General features: G+C 38.5%; 1 protein-coding gene across 6 annotated transcripts in view; it reads left to right on the top strand.

Annotated features, from left to right (window-relative positions):
• Positions 1-19,485, top strand: part of HMGN3 (high mobility group nucleosomal binding domain 3) — a 28,674-nt gene extending 9,189 nt beyond the window's left edge. Inside the window, exons 2-7 of one of the 6 annotated variants that reach the window (XM_017536405.1) lie at positions 5,733-5,783; positions 12,020-12,049; positions 17,078-17,128; positions 18,332-18,445; positions 18,566-18,608; positions 19,004-19,485. In XM_017536405.1, the coding sequence (XP_017391894.1) occupies positions 5,733-5,783; positions 12,020-12,049; positions 17,078-17,128; positions 18,332-18,445; positions 18,566-18,608; positions 19,004-19,017 (303 nt within the window). In that variant the 3' untranslated portion in view covers positions 19,018-19,485. Of the gene's footprint in view, positions 1-5,732; positions 5,784-12,019; positions 12,050-17,077; positions 17,129-18,331; positions 18,446-18,565; positions 18,890-19,003 lie in introns of those variants that run through there. The other 5 variants (XM_017536404.1, XM_017536407.1, XM_017536406.1 and 2 more) reach the window with 5 other exon arrangements.
• The last annotated feature ends 314 nt before the right edge of the window (positions 19,486-19,799 follow it).

Genomic DNA, 19,799 nt, shown 5'->3' with positions numbered 1-19,799 from the left:
AGAATCTGCTTTTGGAAAATTGTAAATGTTTGGAACAACCTGGGTGAAACTACTGTAAAGTTTGTGAATTTTAAATGCATATTTAGATGTTCCTGATAAAATCTAGCATTTGAGTAAAAATGTGCTCTAAGTATAAAATGAACACCGGATTTTAAAGATTTAGTATAAAAAAAGTCTGTGAAATATCTCATTAATCATTTTTTTGGCATTAGTTACCAGGTGAAATAATAAAGTTTTAGATATATTCAGTTAAATAAAATATTAAAATAAATTTCATCTGTTTTTATGCTTTTTTAATGTGGCAATTAGAAAATCTAAAATTATATGTTATATTTCTGTAGGACAGAACTTCACTAGAATTACTATTGAAACTTAAAAACACACACAATAGGTAATGTTATTTACAGTTAGTAATTAGATTTATTAGTATATTTTTAACATTTTTTTCTTATATACTTTTCCTTCCTTCTAGATTCATTTTTCTTATTGCTAAATTTGATCCTTTAGTAATAGATTCTTGTTGAAAGAAAGGCTTTTTTGGAAGTGAACTCACTTTATATTTGTATTCTGAAATGGCTTTATTTTGCCATCAGTCTTGAATGATAACTAGTTATAGAATTCTACGTTGACAGTTTTCCTCAATTCCTTGAATAGTACTCTGTATTTTCATACATTTGTATTTGTTACTGGAGAAGTAATTCTTTACAGGTAATCTGCCTTAACTCTGATAACTTTAAGGATTTTTCTCATTTTCCTTGATGTTTTGTAATTTTATTGCAATATGCCTTATTGTATTATTTTGTTTGTTTTGTTTTGTTTTGTTTTCTGCTTGTTCCTTGGTGTGTGTGTTCAATGTGGAGAGTCAAGACTTTACTTTGGGAAAATACTCAGTCATTATATCTTTACTTTCCTATTGGCACCTCTTTCTCTGCTTCTGAAATGTCTATCAAATAGTTGTGGAGCTTCTCAGCTAACCGCATCTCCTAACCTCTCTTGTTCATCCTTTTGTTGTTCTTTGTTGCATTATGGGTTAATTCCTCAGCAGTCTGTGGCAATTCCTACTGTGAGTTTATCTGTGCTTTGAGTTTTTTTTATTTCAATGAGCCTGCTTTTTTTTTTCAAAACCTCTGTTTTCTATGAATTAAAGACATTTTAATAGAAAACATACAGACAGAACATAGTATCTACATATACATGATTTACATAATAATAAAATAAACCACCATCTAGCTTAAGAAATGTAACTCTTATCATTGACTTTGTCTTTCCCAGATTACCCTCCCTTTCCTCAGCAAAGGGTTACCTCTGTCAGGATTTTGTAGTTATCATTTGTTATGCTCTTCTTTATAGGTTTTCCACATATTTGCATTTTTAAACTTTATGTAGAATCATGGTATGACTTCCCTTTTATACCTAACATTATTACGTTTGTGAGATTCATCCTATGTTGGATGTGCATACTCACAGTTCATTTGTGTTCATTGCTACTTATTATTTTATTATATACCACTGTGTACATAGCCTCCTGATGACACATATTTAGATGGTTTCTACTTTTTAATTAAGTTTAGCTAAGTATATATTTTTTCGCCATCCTTTTATTTTCATGCTTTCTATATCCTTGAGTTTTTGGTGTCTCTTTTAACTATCATATTATTGTATAAGTGTTAGTTACCTATATTGTTTATTATTTTTAAGTCTTAAAATCTGATTGAGCAAGCATTCCTTCCCTCCCAACTCCTCATTGTTTTCCTTTTTGGGATGTGCCAGAGGGGATAGGAATCAAAGCCTAGGGCTGGTACAGTGGGAGAAGAGCTACTGCAGTATCCTCAAGTTTGCAGCTTCCTTAAAAGGCATGAGGAACTAACAACAAAAAGTTAAAACATCTCTTGCCTAGAACAGGTTAAGGGATCTTGCCCATGTCAGCCTTAACACTGGGTGTGATGAAAAAAGACTTCCTGTTTTGACCCTGATGTGGGTTCACATTCCATACCACTTATAGGTCCTGCAAACCTGTAAGTCTGGCTTCTAATAGTGAAGGAAAAAGTTGTCCTGATAACGTCTTGACACATCAGCCATCAAGGATACCCCAATATTTCAGCTGAGGGAGAAAGCGCTCCCATTTAGTTGAAGACACTAGACTCTACTATGACAATTATTCTTTAGACCTCTTAGGGCCTAGAACAAATTGTATAAGCCTCCATCTGAAATGGATACAAATTCTGCCAGAGTATATCAATCTCCTTTGCTCTAGTACCCATTTGATTCAAGGTGAGCATTCTACCAACATTCCAGAGACAGCACCCAAAGCCCTGGTTTATATATGATGATTGGTTTCTATGTTTTCAACTTATCCTCTGGAGGGTGACAGCTATTCAGTTCCATTCACACAATATGTAGCTGCCCAAAGTACTGCCCTTTTGAGATTACTCTGGATCAGCCTCATTCACTTAGAATAATCATTCTGTGCCAACATTCAGGTTCTCCTGGATGATTATCTGTCCTGACCTAGTTGTCAGGTGTTCAGTGATCTACCTGCCTGCTGACTTGCCCTTAGATCAGCTCTCACTGGTGCCCAGAATCCCTGCTGTGGCCTCCATCTGGCCACCCTGCTGTGTATCCCCCACCTCCTTGCTGGCTCTCAACTCAGTATGCTGGCCACTTGGGAACTGAAGGAACCTTGGATATGTGCATTAGATCTTTTTATTTAACCATGGTTTGGGACCTCTTGACTATTCTTTGTTCAAACCGGATTAGTAGAAGCCTGCTGTGTCCTAGAGAGTGGGGCAAGAGCCCCCTTTGCCTTGGCAGTCCCTGCATCCCATCTAACGCTCCTCATCTTTCATATCTGCCTGCTGGGAAGTTCATATCCACCTGCTAGACAGTAGACAGTTGAAGTACATCTGAGATTCCCCTGTATACACCCCCAACCCTTTGTTTCCCCCTTTTCTTTGTTTTTATTCCTCACAATCCCTTGGCGCAAAAAGTTTTGGGTTTCTGTGTTAATCCCTTAAAACCATGCTGTCTTCCTTCCTGCCCCCGGCCTGTGGCTTAGAGTTAATTGATGGAGAGGGTTATGTGATAAGACAGCTTATAACTGTAGGTCTTTCCAAAATAGTCTGCCTGTTACTCTGTGCAGCAAAAACAGAAAACCAGTTTTCTGGGAATCTGGATGTAAGGAAATATGCTTAACTTTAAGGCTCTGCTGAATATAGTTTCATACTGTATAATTCAAAAGTCATCTTAAGATCTTTTTTATTGCATAACCTTGGTATATCAATTTACAGTTTATGAAATGTTTTCTGCAGTATCTCACTTGATCATAAGCTTGACCCTTTGAGTTAGCTGTCATCATAATCTATCATTCATGGATGAGGAGACTGAGCCACTGTGATCAAATCACTGTCCCAGATCATACAACTTCTAGGTAGAGAGCTGAGATTCAAGCCAGATGTCTTGAGCTCACATCCTGCATTCATACCATTGTATCACACTGATCGGCGATAAAGATTGGTTGTTCCTGACTGTAGATGTATTAAATGCTTGTTAATAGAAAGCCGTTGTGGGGAGATTGCCAGAGAAACCAGCTTTGCTAGCCTTTCACATCCAGAGCCTTATGTTCATTCATCTGAAGGCATTCACATTTTTAGTGTACCTGCTTTTTTTATGCAGTGCCTTTACAAGTTTCTCTTTTTGAATAATTTGCATCCCATATAAACATTATTAGGTCAATGTTTAGAGATTGAACTCTATCATATTGCCTGTCACTAACCCACTGCATAGAAAAATATGGAAATAATCTCATTAACATCAGTTTTTCTTATAATAGCTATGTGCTGCTGCTTTAACTGCCTATCAGTTATAGGTAGAGAGTACCCTAGACTGAAATCTGCTGAGTGACCTGACAGGTCTGAATGAAAGCCCAGCTCTCCTAGACAACCAAGGGTCTGTTGTGTGGCCAGAAGGGTTGAGTTTGTAGCCATGGAAGTGTGCAAAGCCCAGTGGCCCACCTAGGAATTATATTCATATACTCAGACTAAGATTTTACCATCTCTACCACAACTGACTGACACAAGATCTATGAACCAAATATTCCTGTGCAAGAGAGTAGGGAACAAAAAAGAGAAAGCTATTTCTTCATGATAGAGAAGTTTCCATGGAGGAGGGGAGATGGTTGATTTGGAAATGAGAGAAATCCATGACATGGGAGGTTCTGGAAAGAGGACATATGATAGGCTACGGGTAATAGGCAGCCCCAGGGAATAGACAAAGGTCACTGGATCCTTTGCCTTGAAGAAAAGCTTTTTTCTTTCCTAAAGACTTTTATATATACTTAGGACTTTTGTTTTGCATACTTTTTTATGACCTAAGTTTTTAAGTTTAGCATTCTTTTATGTGGACTTTTTATGTATTCAGATTGCCTAACTTTTTAATTCTGTTCATTCATATTTACATAAATATGTAAATAATAGTTTATTTAAACATTTCTCTATTATTTACTGATACATGAGTTGCTTCCACTTATTCCATGTTAAAAATAGTACAAATAAAACCCATTATTTACAAAGAGTTTCTTTTTTTGAGTCCAGGTTCCAAAATTGAAATTACTAGGTCATATTAGTCCTCTGTGTCTTTTTCATATTGCCAAGTTGTTCTTTGAAATTATTATATTTCCAGTGCCACCAGCCTCAAGCACTGGGTTTTATGATCTCTTGAATTTTGTTCTCCTTTTATCAGATGAGGCATTACCACATAGCTGTTTTATTTTGCTGAGCCAAACATCATGTCAAATGTCAGTTTGCTATTTGTATTTTTTTCTAATGAGGTTTCTATTCAGATCAGCAGCCTATTTGTGCCGTAGAGACTGAGTATTCACTTTCCAACCATAAAATAGTTTTAAAATATGTTAGATAGTCTAGTTTTCTAATTAGTTTGTTTAAATATTATTAACTCGTAGCCAATAAAAAATACTGGGACATGTGGAGTATCCAATAAATCCAAAGTATATTTTACTTTAAAATATAAAGAAAATATAAAGTATATTTTCCCCATAGCATATACATCCTGTAAAGGAGCCAGGCTTCAGCTGTCACAAGAGGGGGCAGGTGCTGCCCCAGGGGATGAATCAAAACCTGGAAATAAATCGGGGGTGGCATGTAGCCTGGCTGTCATGCCAAGGCTGGGAGTTTAGTAGAGATGCTGGAGTTGATAATGGAAAAATAGTAATCTATGATAAATTTGTCAGGTCATATCAAGAAATGGGCTAGAAATCAAGGCTAGGCAAGGATGGGATGAAAATGTACTTTCGTGTTTGGCCTGGACTTTACCAGCAGCCTACCCTGATCTTAAAGGAATGGAGTAACTAGAAAAGCAATTGGAACAAGAGGGTGGCTCCCAGGCATTCCTGCCACTGACTGCTGGCCACTGTTCTTTAACTGGAATCATCAAAGTTAAATGAAAGTCACTTAGGGTGCATGCACATTGAGAACAAGGGATGGCATCCTTCTTTCACCATTTCTGTTTTAAAAGTAGAGCAGTTATGCAGCTATCTACTGTGTGTGCATGCTTGCACATAAGCGTGTAAAAGACATATCCTGTTATAACTTATTTTTTCTCTGCAAAAAAAATCTGTTGGCTTATTTGGTTCTGGGAATGAAATAGCTTTTTAAAAACATTTTTCTAATGTGTGTTTTCCAATTTAAATACAATTCACTGAAATATTGTCTTTCTAGTCTCCAGAGAATGCGGAGGGCAAAGATGGATCCAAAGTAACTAAACAGGAGGTAAGTATATCTTTAACATTTTATATCTAATTATTTACATTGAAATGTTTAATATTGTTAAGATTATCTGCATCTGAATGAAATGCAGACAGTGTTATGAACAAGGTTGAATATGAATGAACATGGTTGTTAAGACTACATAAAACAGAGATAAGTGTCTGTATGTAGTCTCTCTTGGCCTAGGTATGTTTCAGTTGAGTATATTGATGAGGCATTTTTCCACTTACTGTGTTATGTTTCTACTTGTCGGCCCTACTTTCTGGTAAAGCAGATACTGAGAATTCCTTCTGGGCAAAGAGTAAGATAATAGGCAAATTCATCAAGGACGACAAAGTCTGCCTTTCGCACCAAGAAAACGAAAGACTTGATATCGTAAATTCTGTGCTCCAGTGAGTGGATTATAAATCACTTTTTAGGTGCTGAATATTTTGCCTGAGAAGGATCATCTTTAAAGTCAAAAACTGTAGAAGGATACACAATATGTCAAAATATTAAAGCTTTTTTTTAAAAATTGGGAGCAGTAAGGATATTGGGATAACTAATTAGGCAATGACTCAATGATGTTTTGTATTAAAATTCGGAAACCTCCAAAAGTCTAGAAACTTGGAAGAGTTTCTGGAATTTGACCCTCCACATTTATTATTATGAACCTCTAAAAAAAGATTGGCTAAACAGTAGGAAATGAGATGTAATTTTGAAGACAGCCATTGTCTTTTCACAGAGCTTTAGAGTAGGTGGAAAACTGCAGCTGTTACCCTTGAACTTACCAACTAAAAGGGGTCATGAGTGAGACAAAAACAATATCTAGTTACGGATTCTTTGATCGGGTGATTCATATTGTGGTTAATAATTCAGAGGAGTTTATCATAATACCAAAACCCCCATACAAGATTTGTGCAAGGAAATTCATTCTGCCAAGTGGAAAATCTTAAACAGAATCTATAAAGAAATAACCTAAAAGCAAAACAAACAAAACAGTTTTTCTCTGCCATCTATGTACTTAGCATTCATGGTTTGACAGAGTTTGGAATAATCATGATTTTTTCTTTTATCCAAAGCAGAGTCACCATACAAATGTGAGAACCAACCAAAAAATGATAAGAACCAACCAAAAAGTGACAAATGCTTGAATTTTCTCGGAAAATGGCAAAATGTGATTTTTTTTTTTTTTTTTTGAGATGGGGTCTTGCTCTGTCGTCCAGGCTGGAGTGCAGTGGCACGATCTTGGCTCATTGCAACCTCTGCCTCCTGGGTTCAAGCGATTGTCCTGTTGCAGCCTCGTGAATAGCTGGGACTACAAGTATGTCCACCATGTCTGGCTAATTTTTTGTATTTTTAGTAGAGACTGGGTTTCACCATGTTAACCAGGATGATCTCAATCTCCTGACCTTGTGATCCATCCACCTCGACCTCCCAAAGTGCTGGAATTACAGGCGTGAGCCAACACGCCCAGCCATGATTTTTAGAACGGTTGGCTAAGTGTAACTAACCTTATTGTTTTTAAGATTTGGACACTAAAACAAAAGCATCTGGGTTTTTCTTTAGGGACTGGCATTTAAATTGATTTATCAGTCAGGAAAACTAGGAACACCATGGCACACAGTAAGCTTTGATAGTCTTTCCAATTCTACTATACTAAAAGCAAATGAAGCTGGTGAGAATATATATAAATGATATGTGTGTGGTTTTGCTTGTACAGCTGTCTTACACATATTATTTTATTTTATTTTTTTTGAGACAGCATCTCACTCTGTCATCCAGGATGGAGTGGGTGAGGTGGCGAGATCATAAATCACTTCAGCCTCCATCTCCTTGGCTCAAGTGATTCTCCTACCTCAGCCTCCGAGTAAGTAGCTGGGACTCTAGGTGCATGCTACCATACCCAGCTAATTTTTTTGTTATGTTTTTATTTGTTATTTTTATATTTTATTTTATTTTCTACATATTTTACAAAATGTTGTTGTTGTTACTAAAAGTATTTTCTAGGAAAGACTACCTGTCATTTAACGGTTATTTAAAAAATGAAAAGGTCAGTTAGTTTGCTGGTGGTTTCACGTAAAAACTGTCAGTGCATTAGTTGATTTTTTTTTCTTTCCCACTAATTTCCCAGCTATGTCATTGAGTATGGCACTATCTTAACGATAGTGAATGGATAACAGCTACTAAGGGGGATTCTATTTGAAAATCCTCTTCCGCTATTATATTAGAATGCATTGTACAAAGGTTAGTATTTCAGGGGAGTTGGATGGAAAATAACCAAAATAATATAGTCATTATAGTCAACAGTTACAAACCCTTTTACATCCATTATTTTGTCCGGTCTATATACTGTGAAAGGAAGGCAGATGATTCCTTAGCAAAAATGTATGAGCACTTATAATGTGCCAAGCACTGTTCTAGGCTCTGCAGATCCCACATTGAACAAAAGAAGCAAAAATTCCTGCCTTCATGGAGCTACCTGTTAGTGGAAGAGAGAGTAAATAAAATGATTGAATATTAGCTATGACAAAAAACAAAGCAAGGAAGGGAAATAGTTAATGTTAGAGAAGTGCTATTTTTGAGAACATATTAGCAGATGTTATCCCTATTTTAACTAGAGCAAAGTTCCTAGACAAACATGATTTTCCCTGGGTGTTAAAACTTGTCGATAGCAGAACCAGGAAACAGATCTGAATCTCCTGCTCAAAAATCCTCTATCCCTATGGCCCTTTTGTGACAGTGCTAAAAATCTGGTCATCCAGTATCCATTTTTCTGTCTTGTCTATTCACAGCCAAGGATCTGAGGTACAAACTTTCCTACTTCCCAGTTTTGAAAAGAAGACAATTTCTTTTTAGGCTTTTTTTTTTTTTTTTTTTTTTAAGAATTAAAAACAACTTGACGTTTTTTTTTTGCTTGGAGATACATGGTCAGGCTCAGGAGTAAAAAAATCTCAAAAATAAAAATACTCCCATATTTCCAATTCAACAAAGCCCAGTGATTCCATTGAATCTAGCTATCACTGTCTAATTTGTCATTGGGAGATTAGACTTCTGCGTTGCTTCTGCAACCAGGACATTAAAGTAGATTTCATGTCTTTCAGAATAGGCTTCACCAGAATTTTCTCCAACCTAAAGGATGATCAGTTAATAAATGCTGATGGAATAATTCCATTGTGACCATCACCTGAATACCATAGTGACAAACCATCACATTTGTCATATCTGTTTGTCATATTTATCAAAGATGGCTTTTCATTCTAAAAGCCCTTCTTCCCTCCCTCTCAGAGCTAGTAAAATAATTGGATATTGACAATGAAGAAACAGCAAGGAAGGGTAATAGGGAATGTCAAAGAAGTGCTAATAAGTAGTCTCTGGACCACTTTTCCCGAGGATTCACAATTAAAAAAAAAACAAGAGAAATTCTTAGTATCTTTTTTTTTTCTTTAGTAGTTCCACCCAGCAATCTGAGTCTCAAACGAATACTTCGGATGTTAGTGTTTTAAAAAGGAAAAAAATAGTCTAATCTATTTCATATCCAATAAATATAGTCTAATAGTTTATAGATTTTTAAGGCTGTGAAAGCTGATGGAACTTTCCAGGAAGGTGTCCTTACTTGCATGCATAATCAGTACTGCTGAGTGAAAGGTTTGTCTCAGCCTCCCCTGTCTGCAGTGAAAGAGAAAAATGGTGGCTACTGGAAAAGAAAATGTAAGAAAGGTCTTTTTTCAATGGCATAGAAAGAAGAGCTGGTAAATTTTAGGTAGAAAGTCACAAAATGATTTTATAATAGAAGACAGGATTTTTAGGGACTTGCTGGTTTAGATAGGTTAGGCAATTTTTTGGGGCATTAATTTCCTAGGCTTTTTATTTTGGAATTCCTGTGCTGGACCTGAATTTTTAAAAGGTATTCAGTCCTTTGGATCAGAACAGCTGTTAGGCCCTGCAAAGCAGTGCTTAGATAGGAATGTCTCTGGAAATCCCAAAGAGCTCTCTGACATCACTTAGTCTATTGAGTATGTTCAGGTGTTCACATGGAGAGGAATAACAGTGTCATAGTTGGGGAGCTTTTCACATGATTTTGCCTCATTTCATGGAGATTTTATTGAAGACTTGTAGATGGCAGATAGGGAGGCAGTTTTGAGTAAGGGCTAACATGTTTGTCCCCCTTTCAGGCCTCAAACTAAAGAGTAACTGAGTAGTGGCTCCAGGACCTCTTCCCCTCCCACAAGCTCACTGTTGCTGTATGTTTCTGGTGCTTACCCCTTCTGTTCATCTCAACACCTATTGAGGGTCCCTGTTGCATATTGGAGCCATAGAAATGTAAGAGGAAGTGGTCCTGTGCAAGAGGGGATGGAGACCTGAGTCGGATAAAGTGAATATGAGGCAAGACCAACATGATGCACATGGGTTGACATCAAGTCATGAGGGAGTCAGATAAGGTTCATTCACCTCTCTTTAGCATGGAGAATGCCACTTTCGTCTTGGAAGGTATTGTTCTGCCTGCTGTAGTTTGTGAGACATGAGTAGTTCTTGAGGCCACACTGAAGCTTCAAAGCTGAGCTCTGTTGGGTAATTGGCAGGTGCTCTTTTCTCCTCTCTGCTCAGAAAGCACATTAAAAAAACCACATGATACCCTTTTATTGCCCAGTTTACTTGATAATGTTGCCTTTTCTTCAGTATACTCAATTAATACAGTTAACCATCCTGTAAAAAGTATTATGAAAGTTGGATTCTGGTGCCCAGGGACTCAAGGGCGCACTGTCAGGAATGCACCCTTGATAACCATAGCAGGCACTATGGTTCCTATGGAGAATCTGACAGGCGCTTCTCCTGTACTGATTCACAGGACTATGCGCTGAGCTGTACGTGCTTTTACTCTGTGCAGTGAGTGTATCCCACCTAACCACTTAACCTGCACTGTCTCCCATTCTCAGCACATTCTTCTCGCTGGTCTTAAGTCCAGCTCTGATCTTTCCTCAAGACCCCAGGGTTAAAAGTATTCATGAAGGCTGTGGCCCTTCATTTCCTTCTGTAGTTTAAAGAAAGATGAGTTTAGCTTCTCTATTTTCAGCAAGAAAGTTCTTAGATGTGGAGATGGCAAGAAATATTTCTTCCAGTTTGGCCTGACTGGCTGACCTTGACTGACCTTAGCCCCACTTCAAGAATTCCATGATTCCTCATAATTACAGCATGGATTCCTACTGACCATTTTTACTATCCCCCTTAGGAAAAATTATTTGAAACATTTAAGCTATTGTAATGAGACAAAGTCTGCATGAGGCAGTGAGAATTAGGAAAAGGATTGGATTCATTTATTTGGCAAATATTCTGAGTTTGTACTGTATGTTGGGCAGTACACTACTGTACTGGAAATAGAACAGTGAATTAAGAAGATAAAAAGTATGGGGTATTTATTTCTGAAGCACTTTTTTTAAAAGGCTTTTAGAATGTGAAAGCCTTTGGGGAGCCATGTTAGGCCGGATGGTAAGTAGAATATCAATTTTGTGTGTTATTGCTGAAGTGCCTAGGCCAGTTTCCAGTGTCATTTGCTGTTAACTTGTAGTATCCTTGAAGAAGAGAAGATTTTCCCCAAAAGATCAATCTCTACACAGCTTCTCTGTAATTTTTCTAAACTTTGAAGTTAAAAGAAAAAATGTATACACTTTTAATTCTAGTTAAATCTTTGAACATATAGACAAATGTGTTTGTTTTATTATAGGTCAAAAGAAACCGTTCTTGTTAACTGCCAAGATTTGTAGTCATTTTCGTTTCTAACATAGCAGCCTGGGGAACATGGGGAACTCCTGCTATTTTAGTTTCTACCCAATTGCATAAGTCTCTTCTTGTATTAACTTAAATGCTTTAGTTCCATTTTTAAGGAGCTGGGGTCAGACTGAAGACTAGCTCTTAAGTAGCACCTCAATGTTCTTGCTGTTGATTTTGTCATAAAAGTAGAGGTTTTAATTCGGGATAAAGCCTAAATTCATCTTCATTTCCTTTACTTACTCACCACACCCTTGGTTGGGAGTGGCCGTTTATTTGAGCAGTGTACCTACCCCTTTTTAGAAACACTTCCTCTTTAGTATCATGATGCCTAGGAGACTTGGAATATCACTGTGCTTACCTGGAGAAGGTGACGGGACTCATACATTATAGTCATTCAACAAAGTAAGATATATTAAGAATAGATTTTTAAAAATCAACTTCGCTTTATATAATCACCAAAAAATATGTATATTTTTCCATTCCCTTTGTAGCCCACAAGACGGTCTGCCAGATTGTCAGCGGTAAGTACCTTAGAACCACTTCGGTGTTAGTTCACGTGAGTACATGATCCCTTTGTCCAAAGTGAAGCAGCAAAAGGAAGATGAAGATGGTTTCCCATGAGTTTATTTTCTTTTTGAAAACTACCTAGGGTCCTCATGTGTAGCAGATTTGACCAGTGTTGCCAAGCAATTCATTTGATCAAATGTGTCAAAAAAAACAGTGGCTAGACCCATTACAAAGAATATAAAAAAGGATGTTATTTGACATTGCTAGATCTCTGAAACAAAAGTAGTACATTAAGCAAAGTTCCAGTCTTCAGATTCTACCTATGATGTACTGAAGTGGACAGAATTCTGATTCTCTGTTCACAACTCATACTTTAGAATGTTTGTATGAGAATGTTCTGAAAGTTGTCTGAGTCCATGTACTGTAGCCTCATTTCAGACCTAAAGAATCTTTGTAACAGTGATAATTCTACTTTGCTATTTGGAGTCTCCTTCTGTGGGCCAGGAGATTCTTGTGGGGTTAGGATACAAGCTGAAATGGGCAGATATGGCTGAGCCTCTGAGGTGGACATCCTATAGCTTTTCCGTACCAGTATGTGCTCCTTACTAGCTCTTATGCCGTTCTCTTTTGCTGCCCTCCTAATAGATTAGCTGGACTCTAGTGGAGGATTTTGGTTAAAGTTCCTGCAGCCCAGGCTTCCCACTGAGAAGGTAAAGGGAAAGGCATTGACATTTTGACTGACACTATATTAATATATCCCCATGCTAATTATTACAAAAGCTTCATGCTACTTTGGCCTTCAGGAAAGCATGGATTTCATTCTCAACCCAAACCTGTGCCTGGTACAATGTAGGGAATCAAAACAAAAATGGATATTAGGACCACTCACAAGTTCAGAAGTACAGCTGTTTGGTTCGGCTGAGCCAGTGTTTCACGAGTCTCATAAGGAAGTTTATTAGTTCATTTTCACACTGCTGATAAATAGATACCCAAGACTGGGCAATTTTCAAAAGAAAGAAATTTAATTTCTTTCTTAAAGTGGACTTAAAGTTCCATGTGGCTGGGAAAATCTCACAATCATGGCAGAAGACGAAGAACAAGTCACATCTTACGTGGATGGCAGCAGGCAGAGAGAGCGAGCTTGTGTAGGGAAACTCCCATTTTTAAAACCATCAGATTTCCTGGGACTCATTCACTATCATGAGAACAGCGCAGGAAAGACCCACCCCCATAATTCAGTCACCTCCCACCAGGTTCTTCCCATAACACAGGGGAATTGTGGGAGTTAAAATTCAAGATACAATTTGGGTGGGGACACAGCCAAAGCCTATCATTCCACCCCCAGCCCCTCCCAAATCTCATTTCCTCACATTTCAAAACCAATCATGCCTTCCCAAACACTCCCCCAACTCTTAATTCGTTTCAGCATTAACTCAAAAGTCCAAGTCTCATTCGAGACAAGGTAAGTCCCTTCTGCCTATAGGCCTGTAAAATCAAAAGCAAGTTAGTTACTTCTTAGGTAAAGTAGGGGTACTGGTACTGGGTAAATACAGCTGTTCCAAATGGGAGAAATTAGCCAAAACAAAAGGGCTACAGGCCCCATGCAAGTCCAGAATCCTGCAGGGCAGTCAACTCTTAAAGCTCCAAAATGATCTCCTTTGACTCCTCCTCTTGCATCTGGGTCACACTGATACAAGAGGTGGGTTTCCATGGTCTTGGGTAACTCTAGCCCATGGCTTTGCAGGGTACAGCCTCCCTCCCAGCTGCTTTCACAGGTTGGCATTGAGTGGCTGCAGGTTTTCCAGGTGCACAGTGCAAACTGTCAGTGGGTCTACCATTCTGGGGCCTGGAGGACAGTGGCCCTATTCTCACAGCTCCAGTAGGCAGTTTCCCAGTGGGGACCCTGCGTGAGGGCTCCAACCCCACATTTCCCTTCTGCACTTCTGATAATGATAATGTCTTCAGGACATCAACACAATTATTTAAAAGTGAAAAGGTCAGTTAGTTTGCTGGTGGTTTCAGGTAAAAACTGTCACACACTGTATTAATTGATTTTTTTCTTTCCCACTTTAACTGAGTTTCTCCATGTGGGCCCCACCCCTACAACATCTGCCTGGGCAACCAGCTGATTCCATACATCTTCTGAAATCTAGGTGGAAGTTCCCAAACCTCAGTTCTTGACTTCTGTGCTCCTATAGGCTCAACACTACACAGAAGCTGCCAAGGCTTGGGGCTTCCACGCACTGAACAATAGCCTGAGCTGTACCATAGCCACTTTTAGTCACAGGTAGAGTGGCTGGGACACAGGACACCAAGTCCCTACACTGCACACAGCAGAGGGACCGTGGGTCTGTCCCACGAAACCATTTTTTCCTTCTAATCTTCTAGGCCTGTGATGGGAGGGGCTGCTGCAAAGGTCTCTCATATGCCCTGGAGACATTTTTCCAGTTGTCTTGGTGACTAACATTTGGCTCCTCATTACTTATGCAAATTTCTGCAGCCAGCTTGAATTTCTCCTCAGAAAATGGGATTTTCTTTTCTATCTCATTGTCAGGCTGCAAATTTTCCAAACTTTTATGCTCTGTTTTCTGATTAAAACTGAATACCTTTAACAGCACCCAAGTCACATCTTGAATGCTTTCCTGCTTTGAAATTTCTTCCACCAGAGACCCTAAACCATCTCTCTCAAGTTCAAAGTTCCACAGATCTGTAGAGCAAAGGCAAAATGTTGCCAATCTCTTTGCTAAAACATACCTTTGCCCTACTTCCCAACAAATTATTCATCTCCATCTGAGACCACTTCTGCCTGGATTTCATTGTCTGTATCATTATAAGCATTTTGGTCAAAGCCATTCAACAAGTCTCTAGGGAGTTCCAAACTTTCCCACATTTTCCTGTCTTCTTCTGAGCCCTCCAAACTGTTCCAGCCCAGTTCTAAAGTCACTTCCACATTTTCAGTTATCTTTCAGCAGTGACCTGCTCTTCTGGTATTAATGTACTGTATTAGTCCATTTTCATGCTGCTGATAAAGACATACCTAAAACTGGACAATTTACAAAAGAAAGAAGTTTAATTTGACTCACAGTTCCATGTGGCTGGGGAAGGCTCATAATCATGGAGAAAGGCAAAAAGGAGCAAGTTATGTCTTACGTGAATGCTGGCAGGCAGAGAGAGAAAGAGAACTTGTTCAGATGAATTTGTTCATCTGAACTTGTTCAGAGAGAGCTTGATCTGATGAATTTAAATTCTCGTGAGACTCATTCACTATCACGAGAAAAGCACAGGTAAGACCCACCCCCATAATTCAATCACTTCCCACTAGGTTCCTTGCACGACACATGGGAATTGTAGGAGTTACAACTCAAGATGAGATTTGACTGGGGACACAGCCAAACGACTATCTTCCTGATATTAGGAACAGATATCAGTCACTAGGAGGACTTAAGAGCTAGGGGTGCTGCTGTGAATCTCTAGGCAGGTAAAGGAATAGACCTTGTAAGTCAAATGAAAACCAAAATCTCAAACAAAGCTTTTACTGAGCACCAGAAACTGGCAATATAAGCACCTTACACTGAGATCATTCCTTGTGCTACTGAAACAGAGCCTCCTCAGAGGCCAGCAGGATTACAGACTACAAAACCTCATTTCCTGGTCCTATCAAAACACTTGAATGCTGGGTCAGAGGGAAAGGCCTGTCCTACAGAAAATAATATAAAAGTAAATTATTTACTGTAAATGGAGAAAACATGTATATTAATACAATATATCAAAGCTTAGGGTGACAAAATTTTTTAAATTCTGAAAATGTAAGAGCCATGAAAGCTGCTGTATTTGGGCTGTAGATTTAGGGTGATAAGAAAATTAATAAAAACATTTCTTACTTTTCAAGCTCGATTTTCTTTTTTTATTTGAAAGGTCATTTCTAACAGCCAGTCTTCTGGAATGGAACTATCTATAATTTCACTTTATGCCCTTGATGAAAAGGGCCAGATTCTGTGCAAACCTGAATTACCTAGAGGCACTAGGGAGGAACATGTATTTTTCTCCATAGGGGGAGACCCTGGCCAGTGTTTTCTATTTTAAAACCATTCTTCTATTGCCAGGAGATATGTACACTTCGTTCTAGTTCTATGAGAGAAATATTTGCCCTAAAATATCTACAGAAAACTCCTGGTTTGAACTGGTTATCTTTCCCCAGTGTCCCCATGTGCCACCTGGTCTCAGGCCCCTGGAAGCTAGCCAGGACTGAAGCATTGTGTGGAGGAGGGACCATGGTCACACGCTGTGCATGTGCTGCTCATGGGGACTGCAGGACCACATGAGGCAGGAGAAAAATAGTTTCCTAGGGGACTCTTTGGCTAATAATATCTGTGAAAATTTTTAAACTTTGGGAGCTAACAGTAGACATTTTAGCATTATAATTATGTTCTCAATAAAAACCTCTAGAGACAAATGAGCCCAGCATCTGGTCAGGCAAGAGATTCTCACCTTGAGCTGGCAATGGAGAGAATAAAAGTAGGAAGAAGCTTGGCAACAGAACTCGAAATCGACATCAGAAGTGGAAGGATTTGAAAGTGATTTTGAAATACTTCACAGGCAGCAGTCTTCATTACCAGTTGGACTTTGCTAGTGATTGTGCTATGATTTCTAGACTGTTAGGAAGGCCAGTGCAACTGAATTCATTGAGTCCTTTGGCCATGGGCCTGAGTCATTCCTCTTGCTGCTGTGCTGTGATAAAGGGAAGAACAGACACATTGGAGATAGAAGCTTAGACCTGTTCCAGGAGAGCTCTTCTGGACTGGGGAATAAGGAGTCGGCTTTTCGGTCTCACCTGTGGTTCCCTTATGAACTGAGGGTGAAAATAGTTATGAAGTGCAGAGATCTTTATAAGCTGTTACCTGCTGCTGAAAATAGGATGAAATACTTTTTAATGACCAAAGCCATGTGAAAATGGATAGTTGTCTTTGTTTGTTTCTTTGTGTTTCTTTTGGTGCTGACAGTTGTCTTTTTTAGTATTTGTGTAATTTATATTATCTTTGCAGAAACCTGCTCCACCAAAACCTGAACCCAAACCAAGAAAAACATCTGTTAAGGTAAGAAATGCTGTTTCCTACTCTTGGCTTTTTAAACAATGAATAATTTATAATTCCCTACCTCAGAATTATTAAGGAAAAGCCATATTTAATGATCCAAGCTAAAATGTACTGACCAGAAAACCGTTATCACTGTTATGGGCCTTCTTAAAAGGAATAAAGCACAGTTTCTATGTTAATAGGAGTGTGCTTTTCATTTGGTCAGTGAGGCACAGGAAGTCAGAGATGTTGCTCTGAGAAGCCTTACGTCTGAAGGGGATTTGGCAGCAGCCTTGTGAACCTGCGGTTCACATGGCATGCAGTGGGGTGAGTTTCGGCCCTCGCAGCACCGCCTCACTGTGGGAGGAGTTTGGGAAGGGGCTCTGACTTCATCTAACTGGATTTCGCAGGCCAGTCTGAGGTCTAATAATAATAATAAAATAATGCCAGTAAGTAATACTAGCATTTATAAGGCCTTTATACTATGGCAGATATGGTTGATTGCTTTACTCATATGACCCTCACATCAGCTTTATTGAAGTAGATACAAATATCCTGTTTTGCAGATGAGGAAACTGAAGTACAGATTTATTAGGGAACTTACCCAAAATGGCTTTTCTGCACTCTGCCCTTTGGTATTGTCTCATGTAAATTGTTTAAAAGTTATGTGTGTCGTGGCGTGAATAGGTGATTCCAGAAACAGAACTTATTTTTGTTGCTAGGTCTTAAAATTAGGAACTTTTCTTCATCTGGGCTTCATTTCCTGACACCTTCCCAGCTTTCTAGTCATGCAAGCCATGTGAGGGGTTTCCTTGGAAAGCAGCAGCAGAGCCACCCCCTGGCTGGGTTCTTCCCATCTCTGCCTCATCTTTCCCCAAGTCCTGCTGCTGCTCTCTCCATGGCAGAACCACTTCTCCCCTTACTGGAGGGAGATCCACTGAACAAATCCAAAGCTAGGAGAGGAATCACAGATTGTGTTTTCCACAGAAGAGAAAGCACAGTGGACTTTCTATGCAACCTGTTACCACATTTTCACAGAGTTTCATATCTGTGCTGTGTAACTTAGTTGAAACCCAGCAAAATTGGGTTCCCATGTCTCCATAAAGGCCACCACAGTGGTGACGGTTGTGCTTCACCTTTGTGTTTGGACAGAGGCTGATTGATTTTAGCCAACATCACGCTGTTTCTAACATTCTCTTTCCCTGTGTTTTGATCCTCTGTTAGAAAGAACCTGGAGCAAAGATTAGCAGAGGTGCTAAAGGGAAGAAGGAGGAAAAGCAGGAAGCTGGAAAGGAAGGTACTGCACCATCTGAAAATGGTGAAACTAAAGCTGAAGAGGTACTTTCCATAAATACCTCCCACTGATTGAATCAGTGTCTTTAAAGAAATTTCTCAATCCTTCAGCCGGTGATAGCTCGTTCTTAATGTCTCTTTTTATTGCCTGTAATGTTATTGCAGATCCACATCTCTCGCTCAACTGTTAATGTCTCAACCTCCAGAGGTACCCCACCCAGCACACTGTCAGTAAAGGGGCAGATTGAAACAGGGAGAGTCAAGGGTACAGTAGAAAATTCTGCATGTTTGCAGTGACTAGAATCAGATAGTAGTGATGTGGTCTTTTTTTTTCTTAATTATTATGATGAAGAGTGGGAGCTTCCAGGTAAGGCTTCTGTGGTTGTTTGAAAAGCAGAAAGCAATAAACACAACCAATTGTTTGTGTGATATTTTCCTGCCTTGCCTCTTTTTCACCCAGAGTTGAAATAGGTTTTGCAGTAAAGCTGGGAGGAAAAAAAAAGAAAACAAATGTTCAAAACTGTGTGTGTTGGTGGGTGGAATTTCCTTTTCTTGTAGTAGTTTTAGTAGTAACTATATATTTTTTTCCTTTCTTTTTCACAGGCACAGAAAACTGAATCTGTAGATAACAAGGGAGAATGAATTGTCATGAAAAATTGGGGTTGATTTTATGTATCTCTTGGGACAACTTTTAAAAGCTATTTTTACCAAGTATTTTGTAAATGCTAATTTTTTAGGACTCTACTAGTTGACATACAAAAATATATAAGGATGGACAGTTTACCCTCTCATAGTCATGCTTTTTGGAAATTTACATCATCCTCAAGTAAAATAAATACCAGTTTAATATTGGAAGCTGTGTGTAAGATTGATTCAGCATTCCATGCACTTGCTTTAAAACTTAGTCCTGTGCATACTGTGGTGTTTTTACTGTGCATATTTGAAATTTTCATGCAGTTTTTCTAGAGCAATAATCAGTGGTGCTTTTGTACCTAGGTTTTATGTGATTTTAATGAAACATGGATAGTTGTGGCCACCTGCTGACTATTTGTGGTTTAAAATAAAAGGTTTTCTTGTCTGCAAAATATCTGACTCTTAGTATCTTTACTGCATTTTTGGAGTGTTTCATTTTACTGTTGCAGAAGATAAAAAGAATTTTGATAGACCTTGCCATAGTGCTATCTCCAATAAGTCAAATAAGATTGTTTCTTAATTTTCTGGCCTTTAACGTTGCTACTATTTTAATAAAATCATCTATGAATGCTAATGTAGAAGAATTACATCTAATTCACTTTATACCAGAAGTGGCCAGCAATGATTACTGTGTAATAAAACTTCATAAAGCATTAATTTTATAAGTCCTTATAAACAGGATATAGTTCTGCTAAATCAAAGCTAG

Source organism: Cebus imitator, unplaced genomic scaffold (genome assembly GCF_001604975.1).
Source record: "Cebus imitator isolate Cc_AM_T3 unplaced genomic scaffold, Cebus_imitator-1.0 Scaffold98, whole genome shotgun sequence".
In the NCBI taxonomy this organism is placed as follows: domain Eukaryota; kingdom Metazoa; phylum Chordata; class Mammalia; order Primates; family Cebidae; genus Cebus; species Cebus imitator.
Note: the sequence above shows the minus strand (reverse complement) of the source record. Positions and strands in the feature narration are given on the sequence as shown.